The 26,498-nt window shown below is 37.3% G+C and overlaps 1 protein-coding gene across 1 annotated transcript in view; it reads left to right on the top strand.

Moving 5' to 3' along the window:
* The window catches only part of HERC2 (E3 ubiquitin-protein ligase HERC2), a 645,607-nt gene that overhangs the window by 591,442 nt on the left and 27,667 nt on the right, over positions 1–26,498 (top strand). Inside the window, exon 76 of the mRNA XM_089238586.1 lies at positions 9,119–9,260. Coding sequence (XP_089094712.1) covers positions 9,119–9,260 — 142 coding nt within the window. The remainder of the gene's footprint in view (positions 1–9,118; positions 9,261–26,498) is intronic.

Raw genomic sequence — 26,498 nt, 5'->3', positions numbered from 1 at the left:
TGCAGTGAAACCTCTATAGGCGGGTAGCTTTATTCGACCAGAAACCTTTCATCACAACTAGTTTTTCTCGGAAAGCATAACTAGAAGCATAGCCCACTAAACAACATGAATGTCCAGTCGGTCATGCACTGGGACCCCAATATGAGGGAAACTAAAAAAAAGCTGTGAGGCAAAAATCATCTTTTTTCCTGGGGGGGGGGGGGCGATGATTTTTGACTTTCTTTGAGAAAAAGGGAAAACGGGTGACTCAGAAAATAACATTCTAATAAATAACAAGGGTGTTGGAGAAGTCTTGTGGGAAGGGGGAGAGGACATTCTTCAATCAGTCACAGACAGTGGACATCAGAGAAAGTGGACAAAGAAGGACCGCAGTGTTGAAAGCCGGAGGACACAATTCTGGGAGGGCTGTTGGAGTCAGGAGAGACAGATGTGAATAAACAGAACAGAAGAAGGCATGAGGGTGATGGGGGGGACGAGATGGGTTTATTTTTACGACATTTTAAGTCGGGTGACAGTAGAGAAATGATCAAACTGATCGAATCACTGAATAACTGTTTTTGAGGAATGGAAGACCACATTTTCCTGTATATAAGGCATGAAAACAATCGATATTAAAAAAGTTTATTCTTGAGGATAAGGACCCCAGACTCCAGATAGTTATTTGCATATGTTATAGAAAAGTTTCAATGACATTACGTAAGAAAAATTCAAAGAATGAGGCAACCGGAGAGAAAAATTTAAATTCGTTGAAACAAAAACTATGCACGATATTATGCTACATATGCGAAGTGGGTGTAAACTCTATAATATAAAACCACAAACTCGAAAAGGGCCTGTTTCTATGCAACGTAAATCGTTTTAGGTGATGAAAATTAGTTACGTTTTTTGGTGTGTTACAGAAGTCTGTAACGATTTTGGGTGAAGTTTTCATTTAACTCTTGAATATATCGGGAATCGTTTGATCAAATCAATCATCGGGACCAAATTATGTGTATGTACAGAGAGGCGTGGCCCCCACATCTTGCAGCAGGGTCCCCAGGCAGGATAGTTCGCGGGGCCCCTTTGTGGATAATTTATAGTGTGAAGAATCAAAAAGTGGTAAGAATCGTTCCAGGCCCTGTCAACCCTGCCCTTGTGGGAGTCATGCCGAGAGGTATGTATATGTATAACATACATATATTACCATTAATCCCAACACACAGGGTCGGTCTACCCTGGGGGCATTGCACATGTAACCTTCATGAGGAAGTTAAAAGGTTTCATTTTCTGCGTCCCTTGATGGATCTCATTGTTTTCTTGCTGCTTTAATTAAAAAATTTGCGGAAGCCCAAAATATAACCAGTCTGGGGCCCCATAAAAATTTGTGAATTGGGTCCTGGCTCCTTGATTGGGCAGCCGTAGATTTTATTCGTTGTTAAAATGAATGCAAATAAAAATTTTTCATGGCCCTCACAGGGGGGGGGGGCATGTCCGACAAGTCTCCAGGTTGGGAGCTCCCATGGAAAAGTTGACAGGTTTCATTTTGGGGACCTTGGATGAATCTCAATGATTTTTGTTGTTTAACATTGTGAAATTTGTAACAGCAAAGCCAGAGATAAATCCAGTTTGGGGCCCCCACTAAAAATCTCGGTATTGTGATCAAGGGTAATTGGTTGGGGCCCTGGATTTTATTCGTTGGTGAAATGAATACAAATGAAAATTTTTCATGGCCCTCACACAGGGGATGTTAGACAAGCTTCCAGGTTGGGGGTCACATGTGGAAGTTGACAAGTTTCATTTTGGGGGCCCTGGATGAATTGCATTCTATAATTTTGTGAATTGGGTCCCGGGTTCTTGATAGGGAGCCCTGGAATTTATTTGTTGGTAAAATGAATACAAGTGAAAATTTTTCGTGATCCAACAGGGCTCCAGTCTGGGGACCCCCATGGAGAAGTTTTCTGGGGGAACTTGATGAATCACGTTTGCTTTTTTTCCTTTATTATTGTAAAATTCGTCAGTATGCTGGTGCTTTCACATGTCACTTTTCATAGCTCTCTGATGAAGTGGGACGAAATAAACAATATATGTTGTGCTAAAATCATTTAAATAAATGGTTCACCGGAAAATTGTACTTTTCCCCAAACGTTTTTGAAATCCGGCAACACTACCTCTGAGGGGGGGGGGCAAAATGCATCCTTGCCCAGGCTGAAAAAGTGCCTAGTTGCGGCCCTGGCTGTCAGTTCATGTACCCATATACATTAGATCAGTCGATGTTGGTTCTGCCTCCCCCCTTAATATCTCTGACCATGGCCATGGCCACTACAATTTCTACTTTCACATGCCCAAGTATTCCTCAAAATTTGAAGTTTTACTGCCATATGAATTTTTTTTTAGGTTTAATCCATTCTTGTGAAACACATTGATAATTTTCTTCCCTACTTTTCAAATAATATGCACTGTTGAATTGACTGGAATAGTCTGGGAATGTCCACCTTTTTGTCTTCCTCCAATTCACTCCAGTCATGATATTAAATTTATCTTCTAAAGAGAGAGCTTTTTTTCCCTTTCTGTTCCCATCCATCAAACACTGCTTCCAGTTGAACTGAAATTGCTTAGATCACAAAATGAATAAGTTATGTATGTTATTGCTTTAAAGCCTTGCTACATTTATGGTTGTCAAAAAAATGTCCCAACACCCCGTAGTCTGCATCTTTCTATGCAGGGATACAAAACACACTTTTTAGAATCAGATCACAACAGATTTGAAAAAAAAACACACTTTTAGATTTGATGATAGAGTCAAGTAATTTGTCCCCCCAATGCAAAAAAAACACCCTGCTGTATTATTGAATTGGATGGCCTTCTGAAATGACTTCAAACAAAACAAAGCTTAAGATAACCAATGCAGGAAAAGAGACAAAGATGAGTATGGATTCTGATCCATGGGGAAACTTTGATATGAATATTAGACTGTGCTGCAACTAGAAAGAAAAAATCGCATAAGGGTGGAGGAAGAGATGTCCTCACATAGTAAAAGAGGAGAATAGAGAAAATGACAGAAGGGCTTCTGAAATGTAAGGGGTGTGATGATGATGATTCCTCTGCAGAAGCTCTGTTTTTTAGAAAAAAAAGAGAAAACAGACTAATCAGCAGATAGTGAAAATCAGCAGATCAAGGTGAAAAATATTTTTAGGTGTGAAGGACATTTGCTCCTCACTTTGGGTCAAGTTCTTGGAGCTTTCCGCATTCACCGATAGGTGGCTTCATTGGGACTGGATTCACCTGAGAGGTTTACGATAGACTTAGGTCAGGTTTTTCACTCTCACACCACGTAGATGAGAATGCATGTTAGTTAATGATAATAATAACATTATTGATGGAGAATTACCCACCTCTGACTTTGATAGCTTCTCACTCGGCACTAAATCATGGGGGCAAATAAAAAGGTGTTCTGATAAATGCTAGGAGCTTGGGTAATAAGAAAATATTTTTAGAAACTATGATAGCTACGGAGGGCCTACACCTTTTAGCCATTATAGAATCTTGGGCAAACGATGGGAATGAATCTTTCTTACACATCTCAGGATACGATACTTTTTAAAAGAAATAGATCTAATAGAAAGTGGTTGGAGTCTTGATTTACGTGAAATCATGTTTTAAGGCTAGAGAGTGTGGCGTTAATACCATTTATAAAGGTCAAACTAAACGTGACCTTAGATACTGATTAAACAAGCATAGAAGATGCATAACCAACCAAGACTTTAACCGCTCATCCACAGCCCAACATTGCTGCTCCTTTGACCATAAATTCGACTTTATCAGCTAAAATTATTCAAAAATGCCCCTCACCATTTGACTTGGACTTTTACGAATCATTTCACATCTACAAAAATGCAAACCAATTGGTCAGTGACTTAACTAGCACACCATCCTTCTCAAAAATGCTCCACCATATTTCTTTCCTCCTTTTTTTCTTTTGTTGCAGGTCATTTCATTTTGACTCTGTGTTGAACAGCAAGTAACTCCCGCTGTATGGAGTATTTGCCTTTTTGCTATCTTACAGTTTTTCCTGGCTAATGAAGAAGGAACTTCATATGGTTCCGAAATGCATCTAGCTGTTGTTATCTTCTTATTTTGGGTTAACATACATTTTTTTCCCTAGTATACTGTAATCTGTACATTACATTATTTACATTTTACATTTGCAGTTTGAGATATTTCTGTATATCAAAGATAATTGGCACCAGTCCCAAAAGAAAATTTTTCAAGAGAGCCGTTTAAAGTGTTTTTAAAGTAAATTCCTCTGTTAGTTATTGAAATAGGACTTGATGTTGTTTACCAGTGGTTTTCAACTGGGGTACATGAGAGGTTGTTGGGGGTACGTGAACAGAAAATGGTAATGGCTCCCACACCCATCTAAAAAAAAAGAACAAAAGAATTACAAAGAATTTAAAAATGTAGATAGAAGTTTTTACTAATATTGTCAGTAGCAATATATTGACCTTCCTATCAATAAAATCTTCTTTTACAGAGGAGTTGCATCCGCTGAAAGGATCGACCTTCCCTCCTTCCTCCGTGCTCAACCTATGATCCGGATTCGCGCACTCCCTCCTCTCGGCTCATCTTTCTTCGCAATTTCGATTTGATTGTTGACGCATGCCGGGTTGTGCATAAAAGCAAAGAATTAATTAATTCTTGGTGTGTTTAACTTTTATTGTGGATGTTTTTATTGAGCTTGTGCATGTTATTCCCACAATTTTCTACATCAATTTTTCTGCCAAGCACCTACTACTCACGTGAAAACATATTTTGAATCTGCCAAAAGTGATTATGTCAAAGCTACTGAGGCCTCCTACTATATTAGCTATCATATTGCGAGAAGAGGAAAAAATCACACCATTGGTGAAAATTGAATTTCACTGTGCATCAAAGATGATGTCAGATGCTTGCTTGCAGAGAAAAGTGCTCATATAATGAGTTTAATACCTCTGTCGAAGAATACAGGACATATCAGACGATGTTGAGAACACAGTCATACGTTACGTCAAAGGTTGCGAATTTTCTCTGCCCAAGTTGCTACTTGTAATTGCTAAGTACTTGAAAGACAGAATTCGAGGAAAATATTTTTATTTGTCACCTATTGAAGGGTTTGTACAACCGTCAAAAACTTATTTGAAGCAATTGATCATTATTTCATTGAAAAAGGAATTCAATGGTGAAAATGCATTGGGCTCACCACAGGTGAAGGAAAATCCATGGAAGGCTACTACTCAGGTTTTCGTGCACGTGTGGCAGAAGTCGCCCCCAAAATGAAATGGACTCCCTGCTATATTCACAGACAGAGCCCTGCATCGAAACCTTAGCCTCCAAATTTGTGAAACATTCTTGATGAAGCGGTCAAGTTGTCAACTCTATCTAGGTGGAGCCTACCAACTACAGGTTGTTTGAATTGTTGTGTGAAGACATGGATAGCCTTCACAACACTTTGCTTTTGCACATTGAAGTCAGGTGGTGTCATGGGGTTAAGTCCTGATCTGGCTGTTTGAAATTCGGCACAAGGTAGCTCTTTTTTGGAAGTGTTAGATACTTCACAATTTCTTGTCACAGGCCAAGCTAAATTTAACAGTCGGTAACTTGGAAGGATTAAAATCCTCATTTGAAAAATATTTTTCAGAGTCAGAAATGGGTGATTGGTGGATATCTAATCCTTTCACAGTATTTTGAACCGGCTTCATTGGCGATTCCAGAAAAGGACAAATTGCTAGAGCTCACATCAGATACCACTCTGAAGATTCCCGTCAATGGTGGAATGGTGAACCTAGTCAGTTTTTGGGCTTGCCGCAGTCGAATACAGTGAACTTTCTAAAAAAGCCAGAATGTTTTTGTTGTCATTTGTTAGCACAGAGCTTGTTGTATGGGCATTTTCTTCTCGTATACTTATATAAAAAATAAATATAGAAGCAAATTGAATGCAGCTCTTGATTTCAGTTTGTATTAATCCTCTTTTGAGCCTAGTTTTTTAAAACTGTAATTCAATACATTCCCAATTATCACATTAATTTTTTTATCCAATCTTTGTGTTAATTTGTTTGGCTACTTCAAAAATAAAAACTATATAATGAAAAAATAGACCATTTAATTTAATTCAATATGTACCTTTTTTAGAAAAGTTTTCAGAATCGGCAATGGGTGAAACAGATTGGAGGGGGTAGATGCCTGGATTCGGGGTTGGGGGTATGTGGAAAGGAAATGAGCCAGCTGGGGATACACGAACTGAAAAGGTTGATAACATCTGTTGTATACGTATGTGTATAGTGTAATGAAAATACAGTATATTAATATCGTCATCTCAATATTGACGAAAGTGAACACAGTGCCTTTTACATATGCGCAGTATTTTAATTGTCATGTTATATTCATCCCCTTATTTCATGGAACGAGCATCACGTTGCTTAAATTTTGAAAAACATGATTTTAGAGACTGCTGGTGATGATTTTAGAGACACAGAGAGATGTGACTCGTATGTATACATTTTTTTTTTGTTGAAAAAACACAATTTCAAATAGATTGGCCTACAGCATCACATGATAGTCAACTGTCAATTAATCTAATAACATTTTTAAAATTGGCAAGCATTACTGAGCATTTAGCAAGGATTTCCGAAATTAAAAATAAGCATTTAATAAATTTTATATCAGAAATGTGCAGTGGATGCTGGGCCTTATGTTAAGTTCGTAACCAAAATGTCATATATTGATGGATCTTTTTTTTCTGATACAGCGACACATACTATTATGTGGTGATTATTCCAAAAAATGTGGTACTGTATTTAACTACATGTACCGCAATAAAAAATATGCTCAATGAAATATAGAAACAAAAGACGACAATAATATATATATTAGTTATTGCTCATCTGTTTTTAATTGTAATAAAAAAATTAATTACCACTCAGTAAAACCCATATTAATTTGCATTTAGAATCAGTTTAATATAATAAATTTCATTATTCAGACCTGTACAATTGAAATTTTGGAAAATTGTCTGGAAACTGATGAACATACGAAGTTTTGGAAACCATGATGTGTGCATTTCGTGATGCATTTGTGGTCACTGATTTTAAACGTGGCTCATTTTTGAATATCATGTAAAGATTTTTCACAAAAATTGATTTCGGTACAACAGGAGAAAATCTATAAAATATGTATTTCTAACCTTTTAAATACCAAGTTGACTTTTCAAAAAAATTTTCACATAATCTTCGTATTATTATATTTTTTATTACGTAATGCTTTCAATATAAAAGTAGCATAGGGAAAAGAATGAAGGCAGTTTAATTAATAAGAGTTTCCTTGTTTCTAAGTATTCACTGAGATATTTGAATTCAAAAATTAGAGGAAAGTTGGGGAAAAAGCAGCAAAAACTAACGGATAATGCTTCTTTCCCAACTTTGCTCCAATGTTTGAATTCAGATATCTCTGCAAATATTGCACTTGGAAACATGGATATTTCTTCTTTGGCATCAGAAGAGACAGAGCAAAACTGAAATTCCTGACTTCGCACATTTACATTCCGCAAGAATGACTTTAATATCTGTCACCTTTTCCTTGCTATTCCCATTTCAAATACCCTCAGGCGATTGTGGGACACTCTGTATATTCAAGTAATGCAAGCATTCAAATCGCGCGAGTGCACAAACCACTGGTGGGCCCTGTTGAGAATTTTAATCGGTCCATGAAACGATTTTGAAAAAGTATTTCATTATTTCAAAATACACTTTAGGACGTGCGGTTAAAGGTAATATGTATAGATATTATGTAATGTATTATTGATTTTGTTGCTAGACTATAACTAAGTACGCACAAAGTACTTTCATATTCGAGTGTATGCACCATACATTTGAATTAAATTTAACAGTGTTTTTCATTGATGTGTAGACGCCTGTGGGCCAGAGGTTGAGAACCCCCCCCCCCCCCCCGTTATATGGCAATCATTGTAAATCTGAATAGGATACAAATACAGGACAGAGAAGTAAAATTTAGGCCCAACAATATATGGTACCACTTTTTTGTCTTTTGTTTGTGAATTGTGCATGATTTATTAGTAATGGCATGGGAGGGGTGGAAGGGGGGTAAAAAAGTTAGACTGTAGTAGGAGGGAGCGGCAAAATTTGTATAGCCCACAGGTGGCAAAAACATAAATATGGCCCTAAATGTGGATCTCTGATGTGGAGATTTGATCTGTGGGAAATTCTCTGCCATTTATGACGTCCACATCAAAGTATGTGGTGGATGTGATAAATGTTATTGAACTGCTTGAGAGTTCATAATATTTGTGTTATATCAATAATAACAGTTCACAATAACATTAGAGTTCATAACATGCTTGAAAGTTGAATAACATTTCAATTCATGTTAGAAATCACTAAGGAAGACCTTCGAGAATCAGAAAACATATTGATTGAAAGGGTCCAGAGTCCTATTTTGCTAAGCCCATGAGGCCAAATAAATAGAATGATCTTGATGAGATTAGAAGCATCAAATATTTGTCACAGCAGGTGTTAAATGATTTATTACTATTTCTTTTGCACTCTGGTGTAAAGTTTCTGTTGTTTTATCATCCTAGAGAAATCCCTAGCTCACCCATGATCAATTCAACTCACCTCACATGATTCTATCACAAAATCAATTAACCATGTTAAGCAAGGAAAACCTGTATAGTTATAGTTTTCTTATTTCCATCACAATCCTAAAACATTTGATATACAAATCAAGCTGTATAACTTAGTATTCTTATTCTCTTAACCTAAATAATTTAAAAATATTTTTGAATTATTTTCTATTAATTTGTACATATACTTTTTGCTCATTAATTTTTTTTTGGACTTTTTTATATCAATAATTTTCAAAATAGTTAAACAGTTTTTTTAGAACATTTTGCATTTATATTGAAAAGAAAATCCAGGAAAACCATTTTGTATCAATCATTTGACCAAATTGTTGAATCAACCTTTTTTCTAAGCAAAATAAACATAGAAGCATGTATTTTGAATACCAGCATCAAAACTGAATGATTCATCTCCCTTTTCTTCTCTTTTTTCTTTTTCATCCATTTCTTCACATGCACATACATAAATAGGTGAAAAAATCAAGGCTAAAGAATGGATTAGCTGGACCAGAAGGAATGAAATCTGTATTTGGGCAGATGGTTGCAAAAATGTCATCTGTCTCTAAAGAAACATTTCTGCTACCTCACAGAGTGTGGAAAGTCAAGTTCATTGGTAAATTATGTATTATTTATTTTATTAGTTCAATGCACATACAGGGTGTTTTATTAATTTACTGAAAAACTCAGTCAACGGTTGTTAGTAGGCATCAAGAGAAACAAAAACTGCAGTGGAACACAGTATCGCAAACCACGTTGAGAGAGTAAAAATCTCGAAAAACGCATGCAAGCTCTGAATACAGAGGAGACGAAAGCAGTGCCATTTTAACCCATGGGCTCACCCAGGGCCTGGGGGACTCAAGAGAAGAGGGCCTCACAAAAATGGGAACTAATTGGAATTTTTGGGAATTTTCCAGGTAGGGTCTCAGAAAAATCAATTGGCCCGGGGACCCATGATGCTCTTAAGACGGCTCGTGATGAAAAGTGGATGAATGCGATCTGTAATGTTCTGCATAGTGAAAAGATGTTCCCTTTCCACATCCAGAAGGTACAACTCCTAACTGGAGATGATTCCCCCCCCCCATCATGAACAGTTTGTGCACTGGATGCTTGACGTCACCACACATTCTAATCTTCAATTTCCTGCCACTGTTTTATTTACTGATGAGGCCAGCTCTTTACACAAGAAGACATTGTCAACACACATAATGCACACATGTGGGGGATGGATAATCCCATGCCAGTGTGACATGGAAATCTTAACAGAGGTTTAGTGTCAACGTTTCGGCAGGAATCCTCTGTGATTATCTCTTGCAGCTGTACTTGCTGCCCGAATGCCTGATTGGAGCAACATACCTTGTTTTTCTGCAACATGTCCCCCCAGAATTGCTACAAAGTGTGCCGGCCACAGTCCAGCGAGGCATGTGGTGCCCCTGCACATTTTTCAGTGTGGATTGTACATGCGGGACTCCTTGCTTGGCCTCCACATTTGCCAGATCTCAATCCGTGTGACTTTTTCTTATGGCATCACCTTAAATCACTCGTTTATGTGACGCGGGCACACCAGAGGATAATACAAATACAAATACCACGCCACAACAGGCAAATTGCCCAACGAAGTGGCTGACCTAAGAACATCATGGATCCCCGAGCCATTTTTTGGAGGCCCTACCTACTACTGCTACACCCCCCCCCCCCCGCGGAACCCCCAACGAATCGGTACATGCGGGAATGTCTGTGTACGTGTAGTGAAACCTGACGTGAAGTTTTTTTTGTTTCTCTGTAATGCTTGTTATGTGTAGTGCTGCCATCTGCCACCAGTTTTTCTAACTATGAGTGAAGTGTTATGATTGAATGATTTATCGTTGTAGGACTGTTGCTCTCTGTGGCGAGACTTTTTAACGGGGAGACCGGCTCGCATTTGCGCCTTGAAGTTGGGAACCACAGAAAACCAACTTCAGCCGACCACCACTGTGGGGTTCGAACCCGGATCCTCGCATCGCGAGTCCGTCACTATAACCACTCGACCACCACAGGATCTCATAGCACAGATTGTCGTTGCTGCAGCGGACATCCAAAGCATATCTGGTATCTTCGAGCGCATCTGGGAATCGTTTTTACATCGTTGTAGACTGCAATGACATCAGCAGCTGCCACTTCCATCAACTCTTATAATAATTAATAAAATAAATCTTTTTGTAGTTATTGTACTTTTTGTCAGTCCAGCATGATGTCAAAACCTGCATGCGTTTTTCGTGATTTTCACCCTCTCAATGTGGTTTGTGACACCATGTTCCATTGCAATTTTCGTTCCTTTTGATGTCTACTAACAACCCTCTGAGTTTGTGGGTCCATTAACAGAACACTCTGCATTTATTTGATACTATCAATGTCTGTAATTCAATATTAATGTATTTCTTTGCCTATCCACCGCTGCTCTAATGTTTTAAAAAAAACAATTTGAAGGCTTGAAGGGCTTCCAACACACTTGGAGGGTGCAACACTTCATGCAATGTCAATTCTTGTTTCAAAAACATAATCTTCAAAAAATCGACGATGAGCCTTATGTCATATAATGATCAACTATCAATTGATTAAATTGAATTTTTACTGCCCAGAATTCATTCTAATCATCTAGCTACTTCTAACAAATATTTGTTTGTTGAATATGCTGAAAAAAGTAATTATGTGAATGTTAAATTTTTTTCTGTAAAGGTACTGCCCTTATGCTGATGGGGTACATGTATAGAAGAAACTTTTTTTTTGTGAATGTTCTCTTTTAGGATAAGAATATAGTGCACACTGGTTTACAGTTCTGCGAGTCTGTGCCACTACGAATTGGTCAAAAAACCTAAAATTCTCTCTCTCTCTCAGGTTTTTAACCAATCAGCATTGCTACCAACCTGCAGAATTGGAAATTAGTGTGCAACATTTTCCCTTACCCTTAGACTGCAGTGCCTATGCTAATGTAACAGGCGGTATATGGCACAGTACCAGTGTACATAATTTATTATGTACAGATCATTTGTATATATTCCTAGCTATATGTATTTTATTATGCTTGGTATTGACAAGTGTATCATATTTAAAAATAAATATATCTAAGGAAAAAAGGCATTTATAAAAAAAAAATCATTTTTGTCAGGTAATGTGGAATAGGCAATTCAAAATGAAGAAAACTAATTTGAATTGACCAGAAGTAACATTTAATCAATCTATGGCAATGGAAAATCAAAATTTGATAGTATTTTTTATAGTTGATGATGGTGGTGGTGTCCAGTTTATTTACAAAATTCACAGATACAATTAGTCTTCATTCTCTGCCCCAGAATAGTCAAGATGGAATAGTGAATAAGATACACATTATTCCCTAACCTTTCTTCTTTTCTATTTTCCAAACTTTCCATCTTGAAGAGATATTGTAGTCTAACTCATATGATACATATATTTTGAGTATCCATCTTCATGAGGCCCAAACAATACAGCAGGGGTGGGAAATGTTTTTCCGTACTTTCTCCGTCCCTTTTTCCCGAAAATATCCTACTGCTTCAGGGCTCTCTGTTGACATCCAGATGACCCTGTTGTTTGCGTGTTCACGCTTTGCCATTGTCGGCACCACAGAAAATAACCTGAAGACAATAATGTCATGAGAAAACTCGGTATCCCACGTTCCTTTGAGACTGGAAAAACATCTGTGCTACTCGCCAAGCTGCATAACTTCAAAGGGGAATAAGCTTTTTTTCCTCGGAACCAAATATTTCTATAGGGAGAGGAAAAAATCATTTTGCAGACCCATTCAGCACATGCATTCCATTAACAATATTGAAGCTGTTGGTTTCCTTTTTACTCAATGAAAAAAGAGCCACTGATAGCATACAATTAGTGTGTGGCTAAAATTCCCTGGCTGTTTTCTTGAATAGATATACAGTATACCTACCACATGGGGAGAAAAATCGTTTCTACTATACAGCAATACAGATTCCTATGCTGGACTCGGCTGCAACTAGATGCTTGGTCACCTGGGGCAAGCGTGCATTTTGACGCCTCCTTGTAATGTTGAAGGCGAGGTTTCAGAATGAAATTTCGCCCCCTTGGGTGTAGCGCCCGGGGCACGAAACCCATCTTCTTCCCCCCTAGTTGCGGCCCTGACTGGACTTCCTATGGTGTGTAATTTTTTTTCCCGCTCAATGTCTGTCGGATGACCAGCTGTATGTAGAGAATCGAACCATTCCTTGCTGTTCGTGTAAGATTGAACTATTTATGTCAGATAGCATAGTAATCACCAATTTGCTCTATTGGAATAATGAAATGCTTTTATGTGAGCAAAAAAAAAAAATGTGTAAGATTTGTTTTTTTCAAAGTTCAAAGGATTTTGAATGTCTCAAAAAAATTTCATAGTGGCATATTGATGAACTAGATTCTACCCCACGTAAGTTTGCGTTTATCTAAATGATATATTTTTTTTTGGTTTTTTTTTTGTGTAATTAACTGTAGGAAACCCATCCGCTGTCATTTAAACTGGGAATGTTGCCAGTAACTTTCAAGTTCAACTCTTAAAATCGGTAAAATTATTGGGCAGATGTTGACGCCCGATTTCCTTACCGCCAAGTTCGGCATTTGACCCCACAATGGTAGGGCTGACATGGGAACATGCCTGGGACAATTACCATAATTTTTTTTTTTTTTTTTTCAAATTCACTACAGAAGGGCCAGTGAAAAGTTTTGCTTGTGGTGGGCAGATGCGGGTAAATGTCAGTTGAGGCCCCAGACACAAAAGTAAATACTGGACCCCTTAAATTAGAAAAGGTGTAACATTTGAGCTTTACGTGGCCCAGGGTGTGCGCCTGGTATACCCGCCCTTAAATCCGCCTCTGCTTGGGGCCACCAAAAATCCCAGCCTACGGAATGTGAGGGCATAGCCCAGCCAACAAAATTTAAATGACAGATATTCACTGGCTAGCAAAGCATCTCTTCATCTTAGTCTCGGCACCCGTTCCCCGATTCTTGCTTTGCTCTCAGTGGAAAAAACAGTTGAGGCTGTTAAAGAGAAATGAGAGAAAGTGATTTCCACTGTGAAAGTGAAAGCCGCTCTTAGGAGTGTGCGACAGGAGAGGTCGCACTGGGCACTGTGATTTGTGGCCCCGCACTCACGGTAAACTATTGGTGGCTTTCATGAATTCTGAAATTACTTCTTGCATTAATTCTGAAGTTTCATCAATTCTGGAATTATTTCTTTCAACAATTCTGAAATTTTACCCCATAAATTCTGAATTTTTATTGGTGCAGGAATTATTTCTTTCAATTATTTGTGATTCATCAAGTCCAAAATTTGTCTTGATGAATCAGTTTTTTTATCAGTTTCAGGATTTTATTTTCTTTCATTTGTTTAAAATTACCTTCAGTGCAGAATTTTCGCCAGTTTTTGTGTTAATTTATTGAATTGTGCATTTAACATTTTTTGTTTGGATGTTTCAGAGCATTCTTGTATATTTTGAAATAATGGATGCCGATTCCTTCCTCCTTCCCAAATATATAAAATCGGGCAAATATTTTTTATGTCCAAAACTATTGAGACGCACCGGGTCCCTTAGGTAAGGGCAGGAGTTCTGTCAAAAAGAATGGGCCCACCCAGGCATGGCTTGGGGGTCCAAGAGAAGAGGAGCCTCACAAAATTTAGGTCTGGTTGAAACTTTCGATAATTTGCCTAATAGGGCATCAGAAAAATCACTTGGCTTGGGACCCGTAAAAGATCTTAGCGCAGGCAGCGTTGGAGGATGTGTGAGGCCTCTTATACACTTAGATATTACGTCAAGGGTTCTCTCAAACTTTTTCCATCCGCGGCACCTCTTTTCCCAATCAACACTTATCCGCAGCTCCCCATAGCAGTTTAACAGTCTCTTCGGAAAACCTTTGCAGCGTGCTGCGGCACACAGTTCGACAACCCCTGCATTATGTATTTGTACTTTCTGCTTTCAATCTAAGCTTCCCCAATATTCTGAAACATTATACTCAAATGACCAGCAACGTTGCTGTGTGGTGATGGTTGTCAATTTAAATTATCTGAGAACTTGAAACGCGAATTCAACTAAATCATCAACAAAAAATCCAATCTAATCATTGATTAAAAACTGTAAAATACATACGATAGAACTATTTCATTTCAGAATACGCACCAGCATGGTTTTAAAAATTGATAATCAAAACCATCATTGATTGATGATTAAACCCATTTTCCACCACTTTATTAGTTTATAATAGAGTTTCACAGTTTTATGTGGGGGGCACAGGGCATCTGTTCCAGAGACATTTTGAATTCATTATCTTCAAAAAACATTTTAAATTAACAGAAATAAAAAAATATAGCACATAAAGGTATTTTCTTTCAATATTTTAATTTATTCAAAAAAATAATTTTAATTTTTGATTATCTTGGGCAGGGCCGTCTTTAGAGCATCATGGGCCCCAGGACCAAGCGATTTTTCTGAGATCCCACCTGGCAAATTCTCGAAAATTTCAACTGGTTCTTATTTTTGTGAGGCCCGCATTCTCTTGAGGTCCCCGGGCTGTGCCCAGGTAGACCCATGCATTAACTCTTTCCCTACTATATCCGGCCGATCCGGCCCGTCATGCAGACTACCAGATCCGGCCCAGCCGGCCGAGGTAGGGGGGATAGGCATTTCACATTCTTTTATTCCGTGGGCGGGACGCAGTGACGGATTGTTGACGGCTGCTGAGTGGGGTTCTTGCCGGAGAAAGATGATTATTTCAAAGCTAGTTACCTATGAAAGAATGACTATTGACAATGACAATACCTCGGATGAGCTTTGAGAAAGACGCGTGGTTACTATCTTTTGAAATTTCGCCAACATTCTGATTTTCATTGAAGGTTTATTTCGTTTTCTTTGAAACTAGTAAAAGATCCGCCAGCTAGCTATAGGCAAAGCGCTTGAAGAGGCAAGCGCTTTGGCTATAGGTTTAATTAGTAGTCGAAGAATTTTTTCCGTAATACAATAGAAAAAAAAGAACATTAATTTAAATACATCAGAATATCTTAATTTCTTTTTCTAATTAAAAACTTACGAAAATTTTATTTTTGACATTTTTTATGAAACACTCAAAAAGTTCAGATGCACTGTACATCGGACCCATTAAATTTTGAAGGAATCAATGTCGAAAAAGACAACTAAATATTATTGTATTTGCACATCACTGTCGTTATTGTTAATTAACTTACGTACAATTTCAAATGATTTCTAGAACTAAGATTACCGAAGTTCGATCTTTCCCTATTTTTTCTAGCTGTTTGTGTTTTTCTAGCAAAACATACGCACACCAAGAAAATAAGATGTTTCCGTCAAAAAAGTAATTAAATATCGGTAAAACTGAAAGGGAAATTTTTATTTTTTATTTGTTTTGGATTTAGTGCGAATTCCATCTTCCACATCCAACTGCAGTGGTTCTCAACCTTTCGTCACTCGTGGCAATGCCCCCCCCCCCCCTCCCTCCCCACATATTGAATCAGATTGGCTCGGATCTCTTGCATCACGGGCCTTCTTATGCGGGAGGGGGGAATTAAGAATCATCCCGGACCCCGGGGCTGGTGTCCTGTCAGCTCTACCCTTGTGAGGGTCATGCCAACATCTACTAGAGAATTTTCAAGGCCGCAACACGAGCTCGTGACGTCACTAAACTTAGGCGACTGCTTGCGCTACGCACTGTGGAATCGACTTGATATATGTACCGTACTCATTTATTATTCCGCGAGTAAAATTGGTGCTATGAAATATTTCTGCCTTAACGTTTTACTAGATGAATTTAGATTATATATATTTATATTTTTTTATTTTACTCACCTTTCCCCCCCCCCCATTTTTCAGTTCAGACAAAAATACAAAAAATTCCCTGTACTTGTCTAGGTTCATAGGTAAATATGAGCCACAGAAAAAAATTATCCTTTTCCTCCTTGAAAATGGTTTTAGGAAAATAAATTTATAACTGAAAGGAAATTTTTCTCAATCAAGTTTCATATCACACACCTACAGAGAAAAAAAAATCAACAGAAAGTGGAAGTTTTTTTTAAATTAATATTTTCTAGTGGGTTTATTATGTTTTCTAGTGAGTGTTGGTCATGCTCGTGCCTCCCTTGCCCTGTTCATAGTTCATCTGTGGCTCGCAAAATAATTTAATATAGATATTGTACATCCATAAAAGAACCACTTCAAAGCATAAATAGGCACACACATACACCTCAGTATTTCCAGCTCGTCGTGACGCCCCTCACAAAAAAGTGGGAACACCCCCTAGGAGCCACAACGCACACTTTGAGAAACACTGCCCTGCCGGCTTAAAATTGGTGATAACAAAACTAGAATAGATTTTGATAAGCACCACTCCTTGTCTCCAACATTTTCAGCTTCTAATCCACTTGACAGAAGGTTGAGATGCTTGAAGAATTCACTATCGCAAAGTGGACAATACATGTATGAGAAGATAAGTAAGGGCTGTTATACAGGCGAGTTCCAAGAAAAATTGGCTTGGCCTATACTCAATACATATGTGCTTGTAACAATAGCAGAATTTGGGTTGTGGCTCTCACCATCGGTTTGTTGTGCTGTTTGTTATCCTGCTGCTTTTTCGTGTTTGGACATCTCTTTTCATTTTTAGCTCTCGTTTTGTTTGTATCAAAACAACGGCTGGATTAAGGAAAATATTCGCCCACGGGCAGGGCACTGCAAAAGAAAGACTTCTTGAAAACAGAAAGACTTATGGTGAAAAGATTCGGGGCTTCAAATGATTTGAATGATTTCCTACTGCGATTGGAGTTTGGGAGGTCCTTACTTATCTGAAAACACGGTATTTAAAATTCTTTTCAAAAAAGAGGATTTTTTTTTTATCGATTCATAGATTGGGAGTGGAGAACTACGGCTCTGTGGGTACGTACACGTGGCTCTTCAGTAAAACTAAGAAAAGCATAATACAGTGTAGTTTACTAGCAAAAAAAAGAAAAACTTTTTGTCTCGTGAATAAGTTTTGAGTTATTGTGAAAGACAGCTTTGAGGCTCCTTGGACTGAAAAGCTAGCTGACCCCAAGTGGCGTGTAATTCAGAGATCTCTATAAGTATTTTGTTGGGAAATGCAAAGGTGTTGTATTAGAGAAAATCTACCTTTATTCTCGTGTATTTCCCAGGGCACCTTTTTTTGACCACCAATGCGTCTGGTATTGGGTTCCATTGTGTGATAAATAAGGATTAAAAGTTTGTGGGATGTTTATATAGTCTAAACTCTGTCTTCTACTAACAGACATGCTACTAGTTATAAGCAATCTTCTTGAATAGATAATGTCCACAACATAGGCGTACGCAGAATTTTCTCGAGGGGGTTTTCAGATTTTTTTCCCTTCTGGGGAGGGGTTTTTACTTTTTTTCCTGCAAAATATCCTGCACTATAATCTTGGCTCAACTCCCCCCCCCCCCTGCGTACGCCAATGGTCCACACAATTCTGTAATGTGATTAGTTTAGGGATTATTTTTAAGCTTTACATTTCTCTAGTTTTAGTCATCTTGTCTTGATACATATTCTGTTTAAAACAGTAGGTCGTAAAATATTTTGTCACTCAGCCTCTTAAATCTTTATCGATTAATAAGTTTAATCCGATTTCTGCTGTCACAAAATGCCGTTGATGAGGGCGATTGGCGAAGTTGGTTATGTCAAATAGCATAAGTAGCCAAAACTTTGCATCACGGGAAATTTACTGTGTGAAGAAAGACGAATCTTCTTTTCATACCCGTTCGCTTTGTTTGGTCGGAGAAGAGAGCGTTGAAATACTTTGCTTTCTACGAGTAATCCAGTCATTGTTGCGAAAGGTTCTACAATGTGCAGCAGAAGAATAGACGAAATGAATATGGGGGGAAAGAAATTTGTCTCGAAGAAGCTCTCCGAAATTCTAGGGTCCATAGATTTGCACCCCTCTGGTAGGTAAAGAGTTAAGACGGCACTGGTCTTGTGCAGACACAGGACCTCTATACCCCCTTCTACATAGGTTTGTTACATTTTGCTGTAATGAAAATCTTTCCACTACTACAAAAGTAGGTTGAAGAACAGGTCATCGCTAAAATCAAATAGATTCGAAGAAAACGGAACACTCTACTTCAAAAAAGGGACATATGGTCAGATGAAAATATATGCAAATATTATGGCCTGTATAGAGAAATGACTCGCATATACTTTGAGCAACACCAATCATTTCTGACTTCTGGCATCCCTGATTTGGGTATTACATTTAATAAAAACCTTAAATGGAAATCTCAAGCAATGGCAATAAGCAGGGCTCCCACTCCACCTACTTTAGTCCTACTTTCTAGTTTTTTTCCTACTTTTCCTACCAAATCTTGTCTACAAAATTCATGTAATTGGTTTTAATTGAGAAGGGAATCATCGATATATTGTCGAATAGTACAAATGTTGTGTGTGTGTGTGTAGATTGCAATTAATGATTCTGCCAAAGCAGAAATTTTATTGTTTTTCAAGGTATTTGGGAACGACCATATGTGGACCATTTGGTTTTTATTTTTTTATTTGCTTAGTTTGAGGGTTCAACAAGTAGAGTAGTCATTAAAAACTTCTGTCTGGATGGGAAAAATAAATTTGTATTTACTTTTCATAGTCTTGGACAGTAACTAGCAATCATCATTCAAAATTATGGTGCACATTTTGGGTATAGGTGAAAGAACAGTTGGCATATTACAAAGCAGTTGGATATATAGGCCTATTCTGGGTTTGGTGACTTTGATGCTACCCAATAGCATTCCATTGTCTTCTGTATTTTTAGGCCATGCAGTGGCATAAACAATGTATACAAGACGCAGCAAAGAGCTAGAAATGAAAATACTTCATTTTTCAAAAACAATGACACTGGCATTGAGCACTAAAATTTAAACAAATCCTTTTAAGAAAACGATGGGCAATGCAGTAAAATCATCTTTCAAACCAAGCACAACTCAGGTCTATCACCATCTACGGGCGATTTACTACCTATTGAGTTGTGCGGGAAGTGTAACTGTGTGTGTACCTAACAGTCTGAGTGCATATGTAGGGTTGTGTTTGATTTTTCAGTGCTGCCATCTACATTTCAGAAGTGAAGTGAGTGATTTGTTATGATTGAATTACATTTGTACAAGTACTATTTGTAAATCTTTCACTCTCTGTGGCAAGACTTTTTAAAGATGAGATCGGCTTGCATTCACGCCTTGAAGTTGGGAACCACAAAAAACCAACTTCAACCGACCACCACGGTGGGGTTTGAACCCGGGACCTTGCAATGTGAGTCCATCACTATGACCACAGCGGCAGTAAAACCATCTGGTCCACCCCTTGATTTATTCTTATTGGACTTTATAATTTACATATTTTGCACTATTTTTTTTCAAAGTGGTCTTGAAGGAGCGTCATTCTTAAAAATCTTACATGCCTTCATAATTTGCTGTGTGCAGTGGTTGCAGAAAGTTGACAGATAAGACTGTGGAAGACTCCAAAAAAATGTAATTTTTATTGTGAGGACAGAGAGAAAAGAATTATCTGTGGTTGCTAAGTGTTTTGGCTGAAAATTGTTCTTGTAATCAAGTCATTTCTGTCATTTTGCTTTGTCTTGAGTCAATCTTATAGGATACTGAAATAGTGCTATTAAAAAAAATTAATGAAAATTTTTTTTTAAATTAAAAAAATTTGTTAGGAATTTTTTTTTGTTATGCTATGATTATTTTGTCTAGAGGGGTACCCAGGCTCGTAACCTGGAAATTATGCTCATAGGGGGACCACTTTCGTTTCGGGGGGGGGGGGGGGGGGGACAAAGTGAAGAGTGAAGAAAAATAGATTTGGCCATCTTTTTTCCTTTTTTGGTCATTTTCTCAAATTTCGGGGGACCAGACCCTCAAGTCACCCCTCCCCCCCACCCACTACAGCCTTGCCTCTCCCATCCTACTTTTTAGTCTGGCTTTTTCCTACTTTTTCAAATGTTTTGAGTGGGAGCCATGCAATAAATAATAAACTGAAATTCATCAATATTAGAATCCACTCATTGAAAAATTTCATCTTCCCGATCTTTCTTCGAATAATATATTTTGCTGGGTTCTGCCAATTATAGAATTTGCTATTACAGTTTGGGGTGAGGACTGTGACTTTAATAATTACACAATCAAAAATGCTGTGCAAAAATTACTTAACCCCTTCTCTTGGTCAGTGTCGCATGTCATACATTCAGCTTTTTTGTGCCTGTATGGTTGGTGTCACATGTCATGCGTCAAAGAGAAAAATTGCATCATCAAAAGTGAATTCATTACTACTTACAAAGTGTAGTTGCTACTTATCATGTAGTATAGTTCTGGTAGCTTCCACAAGAATTCGATTTGCCTTTTCAATCACTCCATTTTGCTCTGCTGTGTGTGTGGCATTAAGGTTCGATGAATCATGCCAGTCTCTTTTACAATGGGTTCAACTTCTGAATTTTTGAACTCTGACTACTATCAGTTAATAGCTCTTTAACAGTATGGCCTTAAGTTCATACTTCAGCTAGAAAGTGTTTCACCTTGGAAGGAACTTCAGACTTCATTACAAGAAGTAAAGCGACCTGTACTTTGAGAAGTCATCCTTGAAATACAACATAGTATCTGCTTCCATCCAAGTGTTTTCAGGAATTGGCCCTTGGCCTCCCACATCCCAAACCAGTCCTCCCAGACCAGACTTTCACAGGCCCTTTCATCTAAATTTATAACATGAAAAACAAAAAATAATTAGAATCGTCCCAGGCCCTAGGGCTGGGATCCTGTCAGCCTCCCAAAGCAGAATATGCCGAAATCTGTGATGTAAGTCGCAGAACAATCATTGCTATTGCAGAACAATCGGGAAGATTTTAAGAAAAATGTAGAAAACTATATTATGGGAACTGCAGAACATTTCCAGTCAGCAGAGGGCTCATTGCAGAACAGTGCAAAACATTCTGCTTTGGGTTCTATCAGCCCCACCCTTGTGAGGGCCATTATTGGCCCACAGACATCTGCATGGATCAGTTCAACAACAGTAGTTGGCCTAGTTGTTCCGGTACCAAAACTGAGTCTATGCACTTTACAGTATGCACATGCATCACAAAAAATTTTGACTAAATTGAATTTACATACCTTTACTTCTGAGGAACTTCTGAACATGTTGATTGTTCTGATGACTTAATTGCTCATGCCACAGTTAAATGTCAGAATTTTTTCAGAGCAAGACAAGCTTTATAAATTATAACACATCAAATGCTTGTATACACCACCAAGTTATCAAATTCCAACAGCAACAGTCTTTTCCACTTCTGAACTCTCTTGTGCTTTTTTTAGCGAACTCTGAGACCATGATTTAAAGCAGATCCCAATGAGTTTCTTGATTTATCCCAATATGTTTATCATATTTCTTTTTAAACCTGACAATTGGGTTAGAATTTACTACTCCTGAGGGTAAGCTTTCTATTCCATTCATTAACAACTCTATAAGAGAAATAACAGAATTGTTAATAAATGGAATAGCATATCATAGAATAATTATAATAGTCTATAAACTTATGTTGCTATGCCAACCTCTTTACAATGGTTATTTTTCCATGTGGCAAGGTTTTCTTTCTGTACTTCTATCAATCTCTTCTAAAATTTGGATTGTATCAGATAAACAGTTTCTTAGAGCAATTTTCAGTAGCAATAAGAAAAAAATTCACCCGAGAAATGCTTGTATCAATAATAAATATATGCATAAAATGCTGATGTCAAGTCTGAATATCCGCATGCTAGTGAAGATATTATAAATCACTAATAAGACTGACAGCTAGTAGTTCATAATATCCTCCCCCCCCCCCATTTTTTTTTAAAAAAGAGCTGTCATTCTATTAGATCCAACACATTTGATTTCATGAAAAATTATGTGTGTAAGGCAACAAGCGTTACAGAAAATCTTTTTCAAATTCCTGAGCAAGGTGAATTTGAATTCAATATTTGACTCAAAAATTTTTTTTAACACATTTGATATCCTTGTAAACATTTTCCTTCAATACAAAACTTATTTTTGCAATTTATGTTTCATTTTTAATTTCTTTTATTTCTAAATTATTTTCTTTGGTCAGATTTTCCTGTTTTTTACAAAGTATTTGCAAAATTTCCCAACTTTACTAAAACTTTTTTTGTCTGTTTTGTGATATTTTCTCTTTTTTTATTCAGAAATTTCTTTTCTTCCAACATTTTTTGCTGTTTTCAAATTTATGTTGTTTTGTGGTGCTTTTTTCATAAGATTTTGATTGAGCCTTAAACACCTTCTGTGATCAGTTTTTGTATTTTTTATGCAAATGTATGTATTTTATGCCCTTGGGGAAGTTTTGAGGTCAAAGGGCAATTTTTTCAAATATTTTTAAGTTTTTATTAAAACTCTGGCCCTAATTGATACTTGGAAATAATGAATTATAAGTATAAACTTGTCTACTCAAGTGCTCAAGTCTTTACTAACTCGGCGTCGGTTTCTATAACATTGAGAAAAATTATAGCAACGTGGGTCAAATATATAACATATCGGCGTGTGTGGTGCTGCTAGAAAACGATCTTGGGAAAATGGGTTTCGTAAGACAGATCTCGATGACGTCACGAATCTCTGGGTCTGGCTTTCTGCTTTAGAATGTGTTGGTTATATTGGTTATATTCACAAGGTTGTAATGTTTATTACTGGAGTCTCAGGGAAGATTCAAATCTGGAATCCCAGATGTTAATGTTTCTATATCTAAACTGCTTACTTGGGACACCCAGAGCATTTTAGATCATTTAGATCAATAGAGCATTTAGCATTGAGAAAATATCACACATCACAGCATACATTCAAAAAAGGAAACAATGAACTTAAGAAGTAAACAAAAAAACTGGAAAAACATAAAGTAGAAAAACTTAAACTAACTTAAAAATATTAATGTGTGTAGCAACTTTTTGGCTGATAGGAATGAACAAAGAACGAAACATTGAAATTTTTGAAAAGCTGCAGGAAAAATGTTTAGCGATCTCTGTAGATGCTAAGAGGTTTCACAATTCCCTTTATCTCATTTATTGATACATCATCGATGTCAGGGGGTGGCCAAGTTCTCTCTGTTCAAGGGCCAACATAGTGTTCAGGCACAGTGTCTCGGAGCCGCACCAGGTAAAAAACTCTGGCATATAAGCTGCACCCAGAAGGATTGTTTGCTATGGTATCATGGGCCACAAACATTTTTTGACTGGATTTATTAAGTAAACTCTTCATTTAATTAAATACTAATCATAAATAATTATTAATGAATTATTAACTGAACTCTTCATTTTTGAAAAAAAGTATTTTAATATTCTCTCATAGACAGTGAAATCAGCACAGAAAGAAACTGCGAAAATAGTAGCAACCTGAACTACAATTTCTTACTAGATCAAACAAATGTTTGCCCCCATGCCCAGCTCTCAGAGCTGATGTTGGGATTACAGATGGGCTAGTAAACAGCCTAGGAAGGTGTATTTAATATACGTCAATAAGTAAGGCTGGGCTTTTCTGGCTCTTCACTGGATAGAATTTCTCCAGAGATTTTGTCAAAGTTAGGAGAGACCCACTTCGCAAGTCCATAAAACTGGACTTCGAAAATTTTTGGGTTTGAGACATCAGATTTTTTCTAAGTCTCTCGCAACTCATTAGATTCAGCAAAATCAGTAGATCAGAGATCTTCAACCTTTTTGCAGTCACGCGAGCATTGTCTGTACCTATCTTCCAAAGAAGAGTATCCTTACAGCAAGTTTAATATACAAATGTGCATGAAATCAGGATGATTTCAATCCTTGAATATAATTTGTACCAGTTTAACTGGTACATCAAGTTTAACTGGTTGATCAAGTGGTCGCAAGCATGAAATTGGACACGAGCATCGAGCATTTTGGATACTTCAGAGAGTATCGGGTTGAAGACGGGGCTGCAAACCTCTCCTTTAAAAAGTCTTGCCAGAGAGAGCAGCAGGCCTACAACAATACAATTATTACACTTTACCTATAGTTAGAAAAAATTGGTGGCAGATGGCAGCACTATACATAACAAGCATTACACAGCAGCAAACTTAACGTCAAGTTCACTACACATACACACACATTCCAACATGTACCAATTCGTTAGAAGTTCCACAGAGGAATATGGACGAGATGCATGTCTGGTTCAGCAGCAGCAGTAGATCCTTTATGTGTGGTCTTTCCACTGATATCTGGATTTTGGACTTTGATTTCTTCATGGTTGTGAAATTTTTTCCAAGTACTTCACGATAGAAATGTGGTGTTGGTGTATCTTTTCCTCCAATTTTTCAAACGCGGTGAACTTAATCTCTCGAGATTTGAAATTTTTCTGGTTGGGATTTTTTGTTTCTTTAGTTGATGTCAGTTACTTGCAGCTTGGTCAAATTCTTTTTGTGTGCCTTGCCTATTTGTTTTTTATTTTATTTAAAAAGAGTATAATAGTTTTTCAAAAGTATAATATAGTTTTTTCATCTTGTCGCAGGCCACAAAATAACCTTGAGGGCCGCGTGCGGCCACCCCTGATCTATCTCATTAACACCAGAAAATGAGAATGCATTTGTTTACTAGTGTAAGTTCTCATAACGTGAAATGTGAACAGCTGTACTAGCATCTGTGACCATTCCCGTACAATTAATGTGTAATTCCATGTAATTTGGCTGACAGGGGACAGTCCCAAGTTTAGAGAAACTTTATTTTCTTTCTATTCAAGCTGGGCTGTAACTAACAATAATGGTGATTAAAAAAAAGATTGAACTGGCATTCTATAGGGGAGACCTTACCTAACATTGTCCTAAATCAGAGTCCAAACTTAACTGTGGTGCAAACCTAAGTAATCCACTAAAAAAATTTACAGGTTTTTGGGAAAACACACGGAAAACTTTTTTTTGACCTAAACACATTCTACACTACTGAAACTATCATGAAATATTAACACAACAACAAGCAAACGTGATTGCCTGCTTCAAATGTAACCTGCAACAACCATCAGTGCTACCAACATATTAAAAAAGTCCCAGATTGTCCCAAGTAAGGCTGCTGTCCCAATTATGGAGACTTGACTGTATCTATTTTAAACTTATAAGAAATCAGTGAAAAAGATGAGGAAGGTGATAGGTTAAATTTTTAGATGAAACAGTTTCACCCTCATAAAATATCTGGGGAAAATTAAAAAAATTTAAATTTCTGACCAATCCCTCTATAAAAAAAAATGCTTGTCAGTAAATTTTGTGCATGTGCTGCCTTTATTTCACTAAAAGAAATTTACATAGTAAATATTGAAGTTTTTGCAATTTTCAGTAAAAAATATATATTTTTTAAATTTCTACAATTGAAATTCTTGGTTTTTGTCACTTTCCACATGCTAAAACACACTACAGCTACTAAACCATACACGCACTTTGTGAACATTCCTCTGGGAACTTCTAACAAATTTGTGTGTGCCGGAATGTACTGTGTACCAAACTTGATGTTTATTTCTGAGTAATTAATGCCTGCAATGTGTTCAAAGAATGTTGCCATCTCTGTCAAAGATTGCTGCCATCAATTTCTAAGGAAAAACTTCTCATGAATGTCAGAATGACGACTCATGCTTTTTCAATCACTTATTCAAAGTTTGAGACAAATACTATATTTTGGCATTGTCATTCTGGAACATTACATCATCTTCAGAGAAAAAATATCCATTGATGGGTTAATATGGTCATTGAGTGTGCTAAAATAGTCAACAGACTTCATTTTACTGCTTACCCTAGTCAGAAATAACAACCACAGATCACACC

Source organism: Pholcus phalangioides, unplaced genomic scaffold, assembly GCF_987345545.1.
Source record: "Pholcus phalangioides strain wild (caught in Gottingen) unplaced genomic scaffold, Ppha-v1.0 ptg000011l_1, whole genome shotgun sequence".
NCBI classification, from domain to species: domain Eukaryota; kingdom Metazoa; phylum Arthropoda; class Arachnida; order Araneae; family Pholcidae; genus Pholcus; species Pholcus phalangioides.
Note: the sequence above shows the minus strand (reverse complement) of the source record. Positions and strands in the feature narration are given on the sequence as shown.